The sequence below is a fragment of the Lepidochelys olivacea genome (genome assembly GCF_965140295.1).
Source record: "Lepidochelys olivacea isolate rLepOli2 genome assembly, chromosome: 8".
NCBI lineage: Eukaryota > Metazoa > Chordata > Testudines > Cheloniidae > Lepidochelys > Lepidochelys olivacea.
In genome coordinates, this window is record NC_140418.1 from 52,412,899 (window position 1) to 52,428,784 (window position 15,886).

At 44.4% G+C, this 15,886-nt stretch overlaps 1 protein-coding gene across 2 annotated transcripts in view; it reads left to right on the top strand.

Moving 5' to 3' along the window:
• Positions 1 to 15,886, top strand: part of TDRD5 (tudor domain containing 5) — a 29,611-nt gene continuing 13,725 nt past the window's right edge. Inside the window, exons 1-9 of one of the 2 annotated variants that reach the window (XM_084637763.1) lie at positions 1 to 77; positions 529 to 767; positions 3,566 to 3,958; positions 4,415 to 4,593; positions 6,221 to 6,304; positions 7,751 to 7,807; positions 9,084 to 9,237; positions 10,428 to 10,537; positions 12,617 to 12,837. In XM_084637763.1, coding sequence (XP_084493889.1) covers positions 536 to 767; positions 3,566 to 3,958; positions 4,415 to 4,593; positions 6,221 to 6,304; positions 7,751 to 7,807; positions 9,084 to 9,237; positions 10,428 to 10,537; positions 12,617 to 12,837 — 1,430 coding nt within the window. In that variant the 5' untranslated portion in view covers positions 1 to 77; positions 529 to 535. Of the gene's footprint in view, positions 78 to 528; positions 768 to 2,737; positions 2,808 to 3,565; positions 3,959 to 4,414; positions 4,594 to 6,220; positions 6,305 to 7,750; positions 7,808 to 9,083; positions 9,238 to 10,427; positions 10,538 to 12,616; positions 12,838 to 15,886 lie in introns of those variants that run through there. The other variant, XM_084637764.1, reaches the window with a different exon arrangement.

Here is a 15,886-nt window from a genome sequence, read left to right on the forward strand (position 1 = left end):
CACAGGGTGGGCACCGCGTGAGGGAGGGACCCGGCGAGGAGGCGCGACGTGAGGACGCGGCCCGAGAGCGAGGGAAGGTGGGGGTGGGGGCGATTCTGGGGGGATGGGAGGGAGGAGGGCTTGGGGCAGTAATCGCCATGGGGGAGGGGCGGTAACAGCAGGGGGAGGCAGCGGCAGTGACCCCGGGGGTGGGGGAGGGGCAGTAACTGCGAGGGGGACAGGGACTTCAGTGGGGGAGGGGCAGTAATTCTGAGGGGGCAATAACTGCAGAGGGGGCCGTAATCCTGGGAAGACGGGGACAGGCTGATGCAGGGGCAGTAACTGAGGGGCAAGGGCTGTTGTGCTGCACTCTTGGTGCTGGCTCAGCCTCCCCCGCTCCCCACCCACTCTCTTCCCCTGCTCTCCTCCCCGGTGCCCTTGCTTGCCTGTCTCTTGGGGCTTGCTGTAAAAATCAGTCACTGATTTGGTTCCAGGGCGTGTCCTCCCTGCTGGAAGTCACGCTCTCTGCTCACTCTGTTTCTCCCCCAGCGCAAACATGTCGGACCAAGAGCGCCTCATGGACTTGCTGAGGAAAGAGGTGAGGTCGCTGCTGATGGCTGTCAAAGAGGGCCTGACCCCAGTGCAGCTGGAGCAGGAGTACCTGTCTATGATCGGCAAACCTCTCCCATTGCACACCCTGGGCTACCGATCCACCATGGAGCTGGTGAAGGACATGCCCGATGTCATCAACATCTGCTCCTCTAGAGATGGCTATGTTATACTGAAAGGTGGGTGTGCGGCTCCCCTGGCAAGAGGAGCAAATGACTTGGGAACCCTCACCCAAGCATGGAAAGGCATTCAGTAGAACAGTCTCATGCTGTGCTTGTAGTTTGTATGTGCATGATACAAGGCTGGTGTAGAGCGTGGACCCTGGACGTGGAGCATTTGAACGTGGGGGAAGGTATCCAGTATACTAACCAGCCAGTGAGTTTTCAGGGTCATGTATTTAATCCACCCCAGCTTTTTAAGAAAGCTTTAGATAAATGTTATAAAGGTGCAAATAACAGAGGGTGATATCTAGGGAGCATCTTGGCCATTTACTATGGATGGGTATCTCTCCTTTGTGACTTGCAGTTTACAGTTATTGATTAAAAAGATTAATCTTCATGGCACTCTAATGGGCTGCTGACGTTGGGTTTGCCTATTTTTAACCTTGGGTAACCCACATAAGCATTAGTATGCAGGATTCCATTATAAGGACCAGCACCATGATCCATTTCTTCATACTCTTATTATCTTTTTTGCCTTCTGCACATGTTCCTTATTATTTCCATTTGCCTCCATGTTTGTTTCTTACCTTTTGTGTTTCTCCCTCTCTTCCAGTCTATTTATATTTGCTTTCTCTCTTCCTTCCTGAGCCTCTCGGACATCTTCTCTCCTAATTGCTTAATCTCACATATGTTCTGGGCCCAGCCTAGGATCTGTAATGACAACCACCCAGGTTTATGCTATAGCACTTAGGCCTCCCTCTTCTATGTAAATAGAGATTGTGGCAGAAGACAGAGCCAGGGAAAAGGCACCAGAGAAGCAACTGGTGCCCCCTTATCTGGGGGCTAATTATTATTTATATTTCTTGATAAAAGAACCTTTGTGGGTTGAACCTGCTTCTTTCTTGTTTCCCCACCTTTGGGAGCAGAGTCTTTGAAATAATCAGCAGCACTGTTTTGGTAGGAGTGATTTTGCAAAATTGAAGAGGCAAGCACCCCCAGGGGGAGAATGAATAGACATTTTAAAATCTCTTTTTAAGAAATAAGAGGGGTGATGTGGAAATGCTGGGAGAACATGGCTCAGTCTCCAAAAATGTTGTTATTATGGAGCTTAACAAAGAATACTACCAACCCATCAGTCCAGAGAGATTTTGCAAAGCTAGCTATATGCCCCCTCACTGAGGGTATTCAGGGTTTGGTGGTATTAACTTCCTCTCTCACTGGTGGTGCTGGCTTAATTCAAAGGCATGTAGATAGTGCTTTTTAATTTGAGGCCTCCCAAAGCACCATGCAAGCTGTGACAGATATGGCAATTTCCTGCAATGTCTTTTGGAGATATTATTGAATTAAGGTTAAATAGCTTTGGAGTCCACTGTATTATAAATGCAAAGTTTGTATTATTTATTTGTATTATTGTGGGATTGTTTGCAACTTCTCTAGGAAGGAGAGACTTGGCCAATGTATACCCTGAGAAGCGCTGTTGAGTTTTAAAGGACTCTTAAACAATGTGCCAGACAAGAAGGAACTTTTGGGACAAAGTTAAGTGGGTTTTCTAGGAAATATCTGGGTGGAGGTGAATGCAGAGTGCCTTCTCTGGACCCAACCTTTTGATTCTATGCCCTAGGAGAGTGCCATTATCTGACTGATTATGTATGCATGGCCTCTCAAGCGCAAAGACACAAGCTGTATAAAGGAAAAGCTGATCTATGAATGTGTGTTTTGAGCAAACAGCTGTTGTAACCACAGAAAAGCCCCATAGTGGGGTTCAAAAGAGCGGTAGAACCCTTGCTTAAGTTCAGGTTGATCTCTAGTGAGCTAATTAGCATTTTGGGTAGGTTCTTTTATTGTTTTTAATAGTTTTTCACCTTAAGAATGAATGTGCTTGCTTAGAAAGGGCTGTGTGGTAACTTATAATTGTGGGCAATTACACTGTTTATAGCCCCTGATGAGAAGGCAAAGCGCAGATGGAGACCTGCTTAGGCATTCTGACTTACTAGGGAACTGCAGCCTGGAAAAACCCCTGTCAGGAGGGAAAGAGAGATGGGTCTCTGCCCAAGAGAGGTGAGGAGCTGGGAGACTAGAGTGGGTGCACTTGCTGGAGCACAAGGGAAATACATGTGCAGTTGCCATGAACTGACACAAGCTATGTATATACAGGGATCACTTTATCAAGTAGTTGTAAATATTGACGCTAAACTGCACATCAATGTAGGGCAGTGAAAGAAGAATGCTGTATCTGATTAATTTAGGTAGAGTGTAATTGCACAAATTGGAATTGGTCCAAGACACTCTTGCTAACACTTTTAACATTGTGAAAAATGCCATAATGACAGGTGGTTAGGGCCTTGGTTTTACATCTTGTTCAAAAGGCTGCAGCTCCAGCAAAGCACATTATGCTCTAGCACTACCAAGAGGTCCAGTATGGTTTTGTTGCAATACTGGCTCACAGGGAAGGGTGCCATCTATTGAGCTGCCAACACAGCCTTCTGCGATATCTGGGCTTTCTCATATGATCTCCTGTTCAAGCACTTAGTAGGCTCAGCAGCCCTCTCTGCTTGGATCATGATCTGCTGAGATCATGGTCCTGTCACATTGCCCTCTCTGGGATGTTAAAGCTGTTCCAGACCAACTTACGGAGGGAGGATAAAAGCTATAAGTTACTGTGCTTTCCATCATTAATGGTAGAGTTCAGCAATAACAGATTAGTGCTTTGCTCTTTGAAGAGGAGTGTTTCCTCAGAAGGGGGCTAGTAAAAGGGAAGGGGGAGAGAGGAAGAGCGTTACCCAACACAGCTTAACTATTTATTTCTGCTGCTTTAGTCATTGCAGATGAAGCCACCAGGGGGATGGCAAGTTTGGTTGCCAGACAGAGGACCAGTTCTAAGGTGCGAAATGTCATGCGAAGAACAAATGCCTTCTCTCGCCCCAGCCTGCCCCGGAAGGGCCGGACACCTCCTATCCTGCCAGCTATGGTGAAGAGTGAGCTGAAGGACCTGCTGAGTCTGTCCCCAGTCTTGCTCTCAGATTTTGATAAGGCCTTCGCCAGGCGCTTTGGACGGACATTCCAGTATATGCGCTATGGATTCTTCTCCATGATTGAAGTGCTGAGCGCAGCCTCTGATTTCATTGCCGTTGAGCAGACCAGGGCAGGCTCTCTGCTGACCCTGAAGAAAAGCCCCTCAATTAAGCAACAGCAGGAAAATCTGTCACAGGGTGAGGCTGTATATGTATTTCATTTGGGGCAAGTAGCTCTCATTAGCACACATTGTCACTTTTTCTTCAAGCAGACCATGTTTCAGGTGAAGGGGGCTAGGTCTCCACTGGCTGCAATAGCACCCATCCTTTAGGATTCAGCACAGGATGGCTGTGGTGCTGCTGCTGCAGCAGCTGTGTGCCCAGCCCAGTGCCAAAGGGTTCTGGCTCTGTATGACTTGGGGCTTTATTGCATGATTTCTCCTCTGTGTTCTCAGGGGTAGGTGGATGGAGAGGGGCGAGTTGAGCTAATCTGAAGTCTGTACTCTATAAATAGCTTTTATTAACATCACAACAAGGAGGCAACCTTTGTCGAGCTGGATAAACATTGGTGTGAGCCCAACATTGCCTGCCTGCCAGGGAAATGGGAAACTGTGACCTGCTTAATGCCATGTATAAACCTCTTCTCTGCTTAAGGTGAGAAGGTGATTCAGCCAAAGAAAGCAGAGCAGGCCAACTCTGATTCTCTGCCAGTACCTGCAGTTAGGACACCCCCTCCAGGATCTGTCTTATGTACAGAGAGCCTCAAAACACCAAAATGGGGATCAGAGCCAGTGGAAGCAGAAGTAGGGAACTGTGGTGAGAGACTGAAACAAGTGAGTAACTGAAGAAGTGAGCTGCGGGGTTTCTTATCCTTAAGGAGAGTCATTTAATAATGTAATTGTGTCTGGGATACAGTGTATCATCAGTACAAGGCTAGAGTTTTCTAAATTGTTTTCAGATTAGTTCAACAACAAACAAATTGATATTGGCATAGGAGTCCAGTGGGCTGTCAAAATCCTATTTCTGGTGTGCAAAATCTCTGTACTCGTGTTACACATAACCCATTGGCCATTTCCTGTAATGACCATCAACTTGTTACCTAAAGATAGAGTGCCTTCCACTCAGAGATCTCAGAGCACTTAATATTAAGCCTCATAACCCTCCTGTGAGGGTAGATAAGCCAGGCAACTATTCCCACTTTATACATATGGAAACTGAGGTACACTGTGGTTAAGTCACTTGTCATAGATCACATAGAATCTCATAGAGAAAGGAATAGAAACCAGGAGCCTTGAGACCCTGTACTTTGCTCAGACTACTAGCTATACTTCCTCCCAAGGACAAAAAAGAATGGAGGCTTTTCCAGTTAATGCCATAACTGAAAGACACTATTTCCTTTGTCCTTTCTGGTCCTGATGGGCTCTATGCTGAGGTAGAGTATAACTGGACCGTTTATTAGCACCAAGGAAGGACTTGGTCCAAAGGGCAGCCATTGTTATTGAGTTCTGTGTGGTAGGCAATATTCAGACAAAGGAAGACACACTCTCCTTACCTCAGTGTGCTTACCTAGGTGATCAGGCACAGACAATCCAATACTGACCCATGATGAATACAATGGTTAATGGTACAAATGGGAGGTGGTGTGGATTATTTTAGATCATTGAAGTACTAATGGAGCAGCATGTGTTAAGGAGGGATTTGAAATGAATAATACTTCACACCTAAGAGGGTCATTTAGCAAATGAGGGAGATAGAGTTCTGTATGTAGGGGGCAGCATGGGGGTAGGTGCATAGACATGAATGGGAAAGATTACAAAGGATAGGTTTAGCAGGGAGGTTTGAATGAAGTGTAGGCTGTGGGAGGGAACTGATCCAGAATTGTAATAGGCTGCAGTATAGTTAGTTACTGCTAGAAGGCCCATATGCCACGGGATGGTAGGTGGGAGAATGCCATGGCAAGAGTCTTAGGGACGAAGGAAGAATGAAAGGAAGTGTGTGAGGTGCTCTGAGAGCTCCAGAAAACTGGCTTATGGCTAGTGCATAGTCTGCTTTATGATGAAGTGGTACAACACTGGTGGTATAATGGTAAATGTAAACAGTAATTAATTGGAAACCCCTGCATCGCAGCAAGACCCATGATCAGTATTGGTGATCTACAGAATAGAGTCCCAGAGATTATGAAGGGCAAGAACTACTAGACATTCCAAGTGCCTGTATATGAGCAGTTTTAGAGTTAATGGTTGTGCATCTTATACATGCAACGTGTTTTAAAAATCCTTTGCTAGATGCTGACATTCAATCCTGTTTCACTGCAATCCTAATCTCGATGTAATTTCCACTAATAAACACATCTTTTACTGTAATTATTTGCCCCCTTGATTGCACAATTTGATATGAGTTTTCTTGAGTCTTGTAATTCACCTTTTTGTTCTTGGTATGATTTTTGGCTTTTCCTTGAAGTTGGAGAAGGATATTAAGATGATGCTTGCACAGAAGGGAGCCGGAGGGACAGTCAGCTCAGAACTCAAAGAAAAGATCCGAGTTGTAAGTGTTCATATCTGGAAATGTCTCTAAGCTTTGGGCAGGAATAAGCATTTAGACATTAGCATGTCTAAAGCCTGATGCTCAAGGAACATCACTGCTGCTTTTCAGTAGACTTGGTGGTTACTGATAAATTAGGGAAGATGATGTGGGGTCAGCCAGCCTGTGGTCTGCCTCTCTTCCCACAAGATTGAAATATGTTGTTTCCTCTGTCTTTGGCATCAGCTAGGCTGGAAAAGCCCAGCAGAGAATACAGATTATCTATGAATCCTGATGCTTGTGCAGAATCAGAACCTATGAAAGGTGGTGACACCTCTAGGTTATTTAAATGTGTATATTTATTGTCCAGTGTGATCTCACTCCCCCTAATCTACTACTATCTCTTTTGCTGCTTATGTCTTGAACTATCCCCCTTCACAGCAGCTGCAATTTTACAGATAGTTCATGCGCTAAAGAGCTCGCCATCTTCCTATAAGTGTCGACAGTACCTAGCATGTTATGGGTGCACTTAAGCAACCATACTGAAATACAGTGGTGGACTGCTAATTGGGGCTTCTCAGCATAGCTGTCTGGGTCAGGGGTTCTGAACCTGGAGGTCGTGAACAGGTAGATGTAGGAGGCATGACTACTTTGTCCTTCCCATATAGCTAAGTGGGAGAGGGGTTTTTGGCTAGATTGGAGAGGGGTGTTAGGATGGTGCTTATATGGAAAAGAAGGTAAGGGTATGGAAAAGGTCTTCAAAACCACTGGCCTAGATTATTTATCTGGGAAATTAGACTTCTGATCCTTGCAGGTATTCTACAATGTGGAATTTTCATAATCCTTGTATACAATGGAGAGTTTCTCTTTACTGAATTCACAGAGATGTGTGGACTTGTTGATTGGGACAGATGAACCCATGCCAAGTAAATTACTCTTCTGGATAGATACTTTCCATTGAAATTCTCTCTTTTAACTGAGCCAGACTCTGGATGCACTTTCTGTATCTTGTAGCAGGGCCTGCGGCCACAGTTGAGGCCAGTGGGTCGAATGCATCGATGCAGATCTTTTAAAGGGCTCTTTCATTTGCTGCTCCTGCTTGGCTCACTGTGTGGGGCCATGAATTCCAAACATACACATGTTATTTGTAGTCCTTTCCTCCTTTTCCAGTTTATATGTACCCTCAGAAATTAAGTTATGTGAGTCTGAGGTTCTGGATGAGTGGCAAAGCACTGCTAATTTTGGGCATCAACAGATGGAAGATCCAACATATCTAGCCACAGGGGCTAGTAATAAAGCGCATGTCATTAAAAAGCTAGGGCCCCTAACTTTCTATAAGTATATATTTTGCACTCATAATATGCTGTTTAGTTGTCTGTGTTGCAATATGAAGCTATTCTTACTCCCTCTTTCACCTAAGGTCCAGGTACACAACTGTCTGGTTATGATGTGTCCTTTCCTATCGTGTAGGTTGCAGCCCAGTATCCCGAGGGTTTGCTTGCGTCTAAGCTACCTAGTGAGTTTGAGGTAAGTTTTGCCTCTAGCGGGTAGGGACTCTTTATTCGGTTTGGTTAAAGCTGGACATACTGCATGTTCAAAGAGCACTCTGCAAGATTCTCTCTCAGCTCTGGTAGAGCAGTTTTCTCTTTTCAGTGCAGGTTCCCTCCAGAAGAGGCTGCCAACTCTGTGTGCTGGATTTATGGTGAAGATAAATACCCAGTAGGAGCTAAGATGATGATGCTGAACTTATGTCCATTCACGTACTGACAATGAGGAAATAGGAGTGCCCCCAAAACTTAATTACTCCAATAATTCTTTTAAAGAGTTTTACAAGGGTATTTTATTTAACTAATCTTTAGGCAGGCCAGAGGGGCTGAAATATTGATTTTTTGCATCCTTGTGGAATCCTGTAAGTAAATGAAATACCCTTCTTAAGAAACTTAGGAGAACTGAATAAATGTAGTTTGAGAGAGTCTAATTTTTTTGGTATTGAGGAGCAGCTCCACTAATATTAGGGAACTAGTGTTCAAGCTTGTTCTGTTTGGGTGCAGGCTCCTATCTGTAGTCCTGTGTTCCAGCTAAACACTTTTTTTTGGTCATTTTACAAAATTATTAGATGTGCAAAAGGTAAATCTACATCCTATGTCCAGTTTTAGGGATCCGGTATGTGTCTGTTACACAGTGATGAACCTTGTAATTGATGCACTGTGGAGTGCTGCTATCCATGTCCAGCACCAAGAATGAGAAGATTGCAAGTCATGTGGATATGATTTGTACCAATTTATAGTCCCGACTGTGAAACCATTCTGTTTAAAAGATACCATTGAACTGTTTTTATAGCTTGGAATTTTTTTCCTCCCCATGGTTTTAACTCCCTTTAGAAGTTTGATTCTAAAATTCTTTTCTCTCCTGATCTTAGAGCTCTTCCATTTGGCAGCCATTTTTGCTTTCCCGTGTTTTCAAAGGGAACCTGAAATTCGTGCATCTGAGTTGCTTTTAACTATTGCTCAGTCTTCTTAGAAACAGACATTGGATATCAGCGAAGACTGATGTGCACAGGAACCACCCCCTACCTCCATCGTACAATGGCAGAAGTGGATTGTGAGATGCTGTCGCCTGATCCCAGTGGATGATAACCCACTCACTGCTGCAGGGGCACTTAAACCCCTCTTGCAAATTATGCTTGCCAAGTTCTTTAGTTCTTTAAGTTTTTATTGTTGTCTGCTCTGCAGGTGTGGTCGCAGTTTAAAAAAAAAAGGGGCAGTTGAATATACCTTGTAAAACTCTTCTTTTCTGGCAACAGGCACATTTTAAAGAGAAGCTATCCGTGAAGGAGCTGGGGTTCTTAAATGTGATGGAGTTTGTTGGGGCCCTTAATGATATTCTCCACGTTGAGCGCAAGGAAGGAGAACAAGACTGGCTGGTCTTTGATCTTGAATCCAAGTGCTTAGCGGATGGTAAGTGAGGTTTATATGTCCATGTTTCGCTGTAGGGCAGGAGTGACCAAAATACTGCTGGTGGGACAGATGTTACCCACAAAGACCTACAGCAGGGCCCCTTAAAAATGGGATCTGTAAAAGAGAAGCGGAGTCTACAAGTCTCATCATACAATTCATCACCTTGGTCTAAACAGAGTAGCGTTCAGAGCACGATTCAGCATTATACGCTGGGAGCTTTGCTCATTTCTTACCACTGGTGAGTGGATTTGTCAAGCCTGAGTGAAACTGTTAGATTTGACATTTATATTCAAAGTTAAAAACCAGTCGAGATGAATGGGGAGATTTCACATCTGTCTTTGAATTACTGTTTGAGGCTGTCGAGAAGACAGAATAGCTTAGATTCATTGCTAAAGAGTATTTTCACAATAAAGGCTAGCTCTTTTTCATTTAAAAAAAAAAAAAGATTAGATTCTGCTGCAAGTATTGGAATCTGTGACCAGCCTCACAGCAGTTGAAAGTGTGTGGCGTGCTGGGTAAAAGTGCTGTCCATTTGAATTGTGAAGGCAAATCATCTGCTTTTCCTTCCCTTCTCTATGGAGGGAAGCTTGCTTTGTCAGCATCTTGCAGATTATACTTTAATGCAGGTATTTTTGAAGCCTTTTTGTTGTGAGTTGAGGATGGAATTTTTTATCAATGAGTTTTGTAGCATGTACCACTGGGCAAGGAATGAGTTTTAGTGTTTCTGCTTTTGTATCTTGATGTACATCAGTTCTTTTTCTTACTGCTTTCTGAAGCCCAAATAGATGTTCTTCCTTTCTTAAGGCCCCATCTACACTAAAGACATTTACATCAGTGTAGTGTGACTTAGCAGCATAAGGTGTGGCATTGCTGTAAAATGGGGCTCACAATGTGGTGACTATACATTGGGAATTTGTGCAAGTGTAATTATCTTGATGTAGTTACACCCGGGCAATTTCTTCATTGGGTTAAGTCACACTTATGTAAGCCCTGCTTTACATCAGTGCAACATATTTGCACTGGAGTAAAAGCAAAGATAAATTTCCTGAACGTAGACAGAACCTTGGAAGGTAACAGCTCTGGCTTTTAAGATGTGTGAATTTCATCTTCTAACCGAGCACATTTGATTCCATTAGTTGAGCAATCAAAGGATGAGATCTGTCAGTCTGATTCTTTTACATCTTCACTAGGTGCTGTTGAGCTCAAGGTCTCCAGCTGGGATTTCTGTTCTGAGAACTCTGAGGATCTGGACCTGAAAAAAAGCAGAGCATTCAATGTGGTAAAAGAAATGGTGAAACCAGTGAGTGACCTTCAGTAATATAATGACCAGGGGGTGCATTTTAGGTTTGGAAGCTGTGATTAGTGTAGCTGGCTACTGGGAATTTAAATATCCCTTCAAGAGTGTACTGTAGCCAGACTCAGCCTTGCAGAGCCACTGGAATCTTTCTGCATCTGTATCCAGCCTATCCAAAGCCATCTTGCCTAGGGACATTGTGGATTCTCCATCACTTGAAGTTTTCAAATTGAGATAGCTTCTTATTGAGTTATAGCATATTGGCTTGATGCAGAGAATACTGGGTGAGGTTCTCTGGCCTGTTATGTTCTCTGGCCTTACCCAATTCACAGCCATGAAAAACGCATCACGGACCATGAAATCTGGTCTCCCCTGTGAAATCTGGTCTTTTTGTGTGATTTTACCCTATACTACACAGCTTTCATGGGGGAGACCAGTGTTTTTCAAATTGAGGGTCCTGACCCAAAAGGGAGTTGCGGGGGGGGGGGGGGGGTGTCGCAAGGTTATTTTAGGTGGTTCACAGTATTGCCACCTTTACTTCTGTGCCGCCTTCAGAGCAGGGTGGCAGGAGAGTGGCGGCTGTTGGCCAGGTGCCCAGCTCTGAAGGCAGCTCCCAGCCAGCAGCAGCACAGAAATAAAGGTGGCAATACCATATTGTGCCATCCTTACTTCTGTGCTGCTTCTGCCAGCAGCGCTACCTTCAGAGCTGGGCTTCCAGCCAGCAGCCACCACTCTCCAGCTGCCCAAGGCAGGGCCACTGCCAGCAGCAACATGGAAGTAAGGCTAGGAGTACTGCAACCTCCCCTACAATAATCTTGCGACCCTCCCCTGCCCCCCCCAACTCCTTTTTGGGTCAGGACCCCTACAATTACAACACTGTGAAATTTCAGATTTAAATAGCTGAAATAATGAAATTTACGAATTTTAAAATCCTCTGACCATGAAATTGACCAAAATGGACTGTGAATTTGGTAAGGCCCTAGTTGTGCAGGAGATCAGATTAGATTATCATAATGGTCCCTTCTAGCCTTAATATTTATGAATCTGTTCATTCTGTTAAGTACCTTACTCCCACAATGCAGTTTTCATCTGTGGTAATTGATCATGCAGTCTTTTGAGCTCATCTGCATTGCTTCTGCATTGTCTAGTAGGGATGGCTACCAGGTGAGGTGAGGTGCCTTTCTCCTTCTTTCTCCCTTGCCTCAACTCTCCATGTCCTGATGTTACTTCTATGGCACACACTCTCCTTGCTGGCACAAGAAGCAGTGTACACAGATGGAGTCTGAATCTCTGTAGGGCAGCAGAAAGCACTGCCTTCAGGCTATTGCATACACCCAGATAACTAAATGAAACCAAAAAAGATTTAGTTCACCTTTTCAGTCAAGTCCTCTCATGGAAGGGACTGGCTTTCTCCCTTCTGGGGTTGTCTCTAAGTTTTCATGATGAAAACTCAGAGGTCACTCTCAAATCTGGTGTGAGGTATCTGTTTCTGTCTCTTCCCCATTTCCTTCCTTGGTGGGTGTAGCACATCCCAGAGAGAGTCCTTAGAATTTCCCTGTTTCCAGAGAACCCTTCTGCTGGCAGATGATCTCCTCTGTTGAGCCAGTCAGACCCAATGTTTAATTGGAATATTTGCTGTGGGTAAGTCAGGCACTCCTTCCCCTTTATTGTGGGTCTGAACCACCCCAATTAAATCTGCCAGCCCTCGTTGTGTGAAGAACTTAAGAGGCAGGGCTTTGGAATGGGACTTAAGCAGTGCTTAATTTGTGCCAGGGCTAAGCCCTTGCCCTCTACGCTTTGCAGTTCAAAGCCCTGGCACCTCTAGGCTTGCCACATCAGTTATGAAAGTAACAATATCACTTGAGCACAAGCTCCAGTACCTCTGTCATTACAAATTAAGCACTGGACTTAGGCTGTACAGTGCCACTTAGAATCCTTTCCATTAGGCATTAGGACAAGCCCCACCAGCACTGGGTTTTATCTTAATGGGGCAGTTGCTTGTCCTTGTTCAATGCACCCACAGCACCAGCATTTAACCATCTGTCTGAGCACCAGTTCCTTTTACTCCTTTTCTTGTCTCTGCAGTATCTGGATGTGGAGGAGCTACAGCTAGCCCGGGAGATAGCAGAACCCGAGATCCCCCCTGATGCTATTCAGGACAGAAGACTTTATTGTCTCCCTGCACTGGACAGTAGCATGCTAGTGGGTGTCTTTGTGGAGTACATAATCTCTCCTAACCAGTTCTACATCCGTCTATGTAGCAGGGAAACATCTGAGATGCTGGAGGATATGATGATTGAGATGAGGTGAGAAAGCGTTGCATCAGCTTTGTGCTGTGGCCTGTTGTGAAGATTCTCCATGAGAATGTGTATGCATGTGCTATGCTGCTGAGAGAGCAGGGCACCCAGCTTGCTGTTGTGGTTGGTACCGGCTTGGGTATGTTGGTGCAGATGTTCATGCACTCTACTCGTTCATGTATGCATAGTGCTTACTCATCCCTCTATAACTGGAAAACAAGAACTATGTTTGGTGGCAGTTAGGGCTGCAGCAGGACACACTTCATCCACCCAAATTTAAAAGCATAGAAATAAATAGTTATGGCAAAGGACTTATGCATTCCTTTGCACCTTCATGTTGCCTACAGCACTGTTGATATAGGACTCCTTAAGGCTTTCACGTCCATCTCCAACAGATACCAAAAAGCACTACTTACCCCAGCTTCATCAAACTTGCTCATCTGACTGTCATGCTTTCCATGTATTTGGGAAGGTCATTATCTAAAGGTTTTGTGTTAAAGAAAAAGCTTGTTATGATTGGGGTACTTACTGCTTTTAGGGATAGTTATGAAATGCTCTCTAGCATCACTACTGATGCATAACTCATATTCTAGGAATTAATGCATGAGTAAGAGAAAAGTGACCAAAGGACAGCTCCCAGAATGTGTTAAATTTCTTGCAGAAGGGGTACCAAAAAAGTGAGATAATATTAATGAAAAATTGCCAAATAGGATTACTTTTAAATGCTTGTGGCACCTTAGAGACTAACAAATTTATTTGAATTTGTTAGTCTCTAAGGTGCCACAAGTACTCCTTTTGTTTTTGCGAATACAGACTAACACGGCTGCTACTCTGAAACCTTTTAAATGCTTATAATTCTCTCTATTCATTCTTCATTGAGCCACTATGAAAAAATCAAATAGTGCTCAGTTTGGATTCTGATTTTTTTTTTTTTCCATTTCAATGAGATTTCAACAAAATAAAGGTTGACCGCTTCGGTTAAAACTGAACTCTGTAACACAGCTCTAACTATACTTTTTACATATACTTTTTTACTACGCCTGTGTGAGCAACCTGGAAAAGTGGGATCACTGGCCCCTTTAACTCTCCAGCCTGGGCTCATTCTCTCAGTGCTTTGCCAGTGACAAGCAGCAAACCCCTCCAGGTACTGTTATCACTCAGCCATCAGCATGCAGAGGCACATCCAGCTAAGTGGTGTGAAGAGCATTCATGCAACTCATAAACTATACACAGAGAGAGACCAGCAAATCTCCCAAGTCCCCAGCCTTGCACCCCAGATATATACCGTCTTGCACTGCTCAAGGCCTTCTCTTGAACAGTGCAAGCTCAGTAATTAGTTTGCCACTTCATCATCGAAGGAAAATAGATATGCACCAGCCTTTGTAATCTGAGCAGATTCCCCAAGCACTTTGGACAGACTCACTAGTAAGGATAAAACATTAAAATAAGTTTATTAACTACAGAAAGATTTTTTTTAAAGTGATTTTAAGTAGGGCTCAGATTTTGTCAGAGATATTTAGTAAAAATTATGGACAGGTCACAGGTAATAAAAATTCACAGAAGTCCATGACATGTCAGAGATATTTTTAGTAAAAATCACGGATAAAACGGGGAGTGAGAAGGGTCCAGCACCCACAGCAGCTGGGCAGCTGCAGGGACCAATCCCCACCCTGGTGGCTGGGCAGCTGTGGGGGGCTCTGTCTGCCTCCCTCAGCTGGGCTGCTGTTGGGGGGGCTCCTGCCACCCGCTGTGGCTGGGCTGCTGTGGGGTCCCCCTGCTCTCCTCTGTTGTGGGGAGCCCAGCTGCCCATGGGGAGTTGGAGCTCTGGGGGACCCCTGCTGCCCAGCGGCTAGGAGCTGCTTGGGGGCCTCTGCCTGCAGGAACTGAGAGCTGTGGGGCTGCCTGCTGACAGTAGTCCAGCCCTGGGGCAGAAAATGTCACGGAGGTCTCTGGAAGTCACGGATTCCGTGATATAATCATGGCCCTAATTATAAGTGCTGGGCATAAAGATCAGAGATAGTTACCTTAAGAAAACAAAAGATCAACACATATTCTAAATCCTAAACGTTTAGACTAAGCAAGAATTGAAGCAGTTTTTCTCATCTCACTGGATGTTATAGGTAGGTTACAGTTCTTAATTCTTAAGCACAATTTCCTTCCCAGCCTGAGACTAATCTCCTCAGTTCCAAGTCTTTCTCTTGTTGCCCTTCGGCGTAGGTGAGGGACGAGAGATGGTCTGGTGATGCCACTGTCCGTTATTTTATACTCTCAGTCTGTGTCCCTGGAAAGATATTGGCCCAGGCATGTCCTCGTGGGCCTTGCTGATTCAGAGTTGAGCAATCCCGATTGTGTGGTGCTTGCACAACGGTCTCTTACAGAACTGTAAATCTCTTGTTTACAATTCCCCTGCTGATCAGGGTCAGTTAATGCCCATCTGGGTGTGGGTCACCACCCCTGTTGTCACTGGAAGGTTAGCAGTGGGTGTATCCCAAACTCATTACACCTGTCAATAACAACCATATAGCAAAATCTTATAACATCGTACATCATGATATACATATTTTGACAGAACAATGAGTTTCAGCAGATCATGACTTTTCATATGATACCTTTCAAGGCACTCTTTGTATGAAATACCACAACCATATACCATTGATGAATATGGGGATTGCAGGGTGCTACGCTGAAGTACATTGTGTCACAGCTGCACCTACTGTATTTGCTGGAAGGCGAGTAAAATCCCTGTGTGTGCTTTTATACTCTTTGAATATAAATATATTTGAGCCTTTGAATTTGGCTGTGTGTTCATCGTAAATGTTTAAAGTACATGTGTACTCTACCCATGTGGTATAAGAGCATGATATGGAAGGGTCACCTTCACTGTTAAGGAAGATCTTCCTCTGCATTGCCTTTCCTAGATCTTACGTTAACTCTGAAAACTGTTCTTAGCTCTGATGTTTTACCATAAGGCTCCTTGAAAGTTCATATCAAAGAGAGGTTTAAAGGAAAACAAGAAAGCAATGCTGTACTGAAGCACCTATGCAGTTCTGTCTGTACT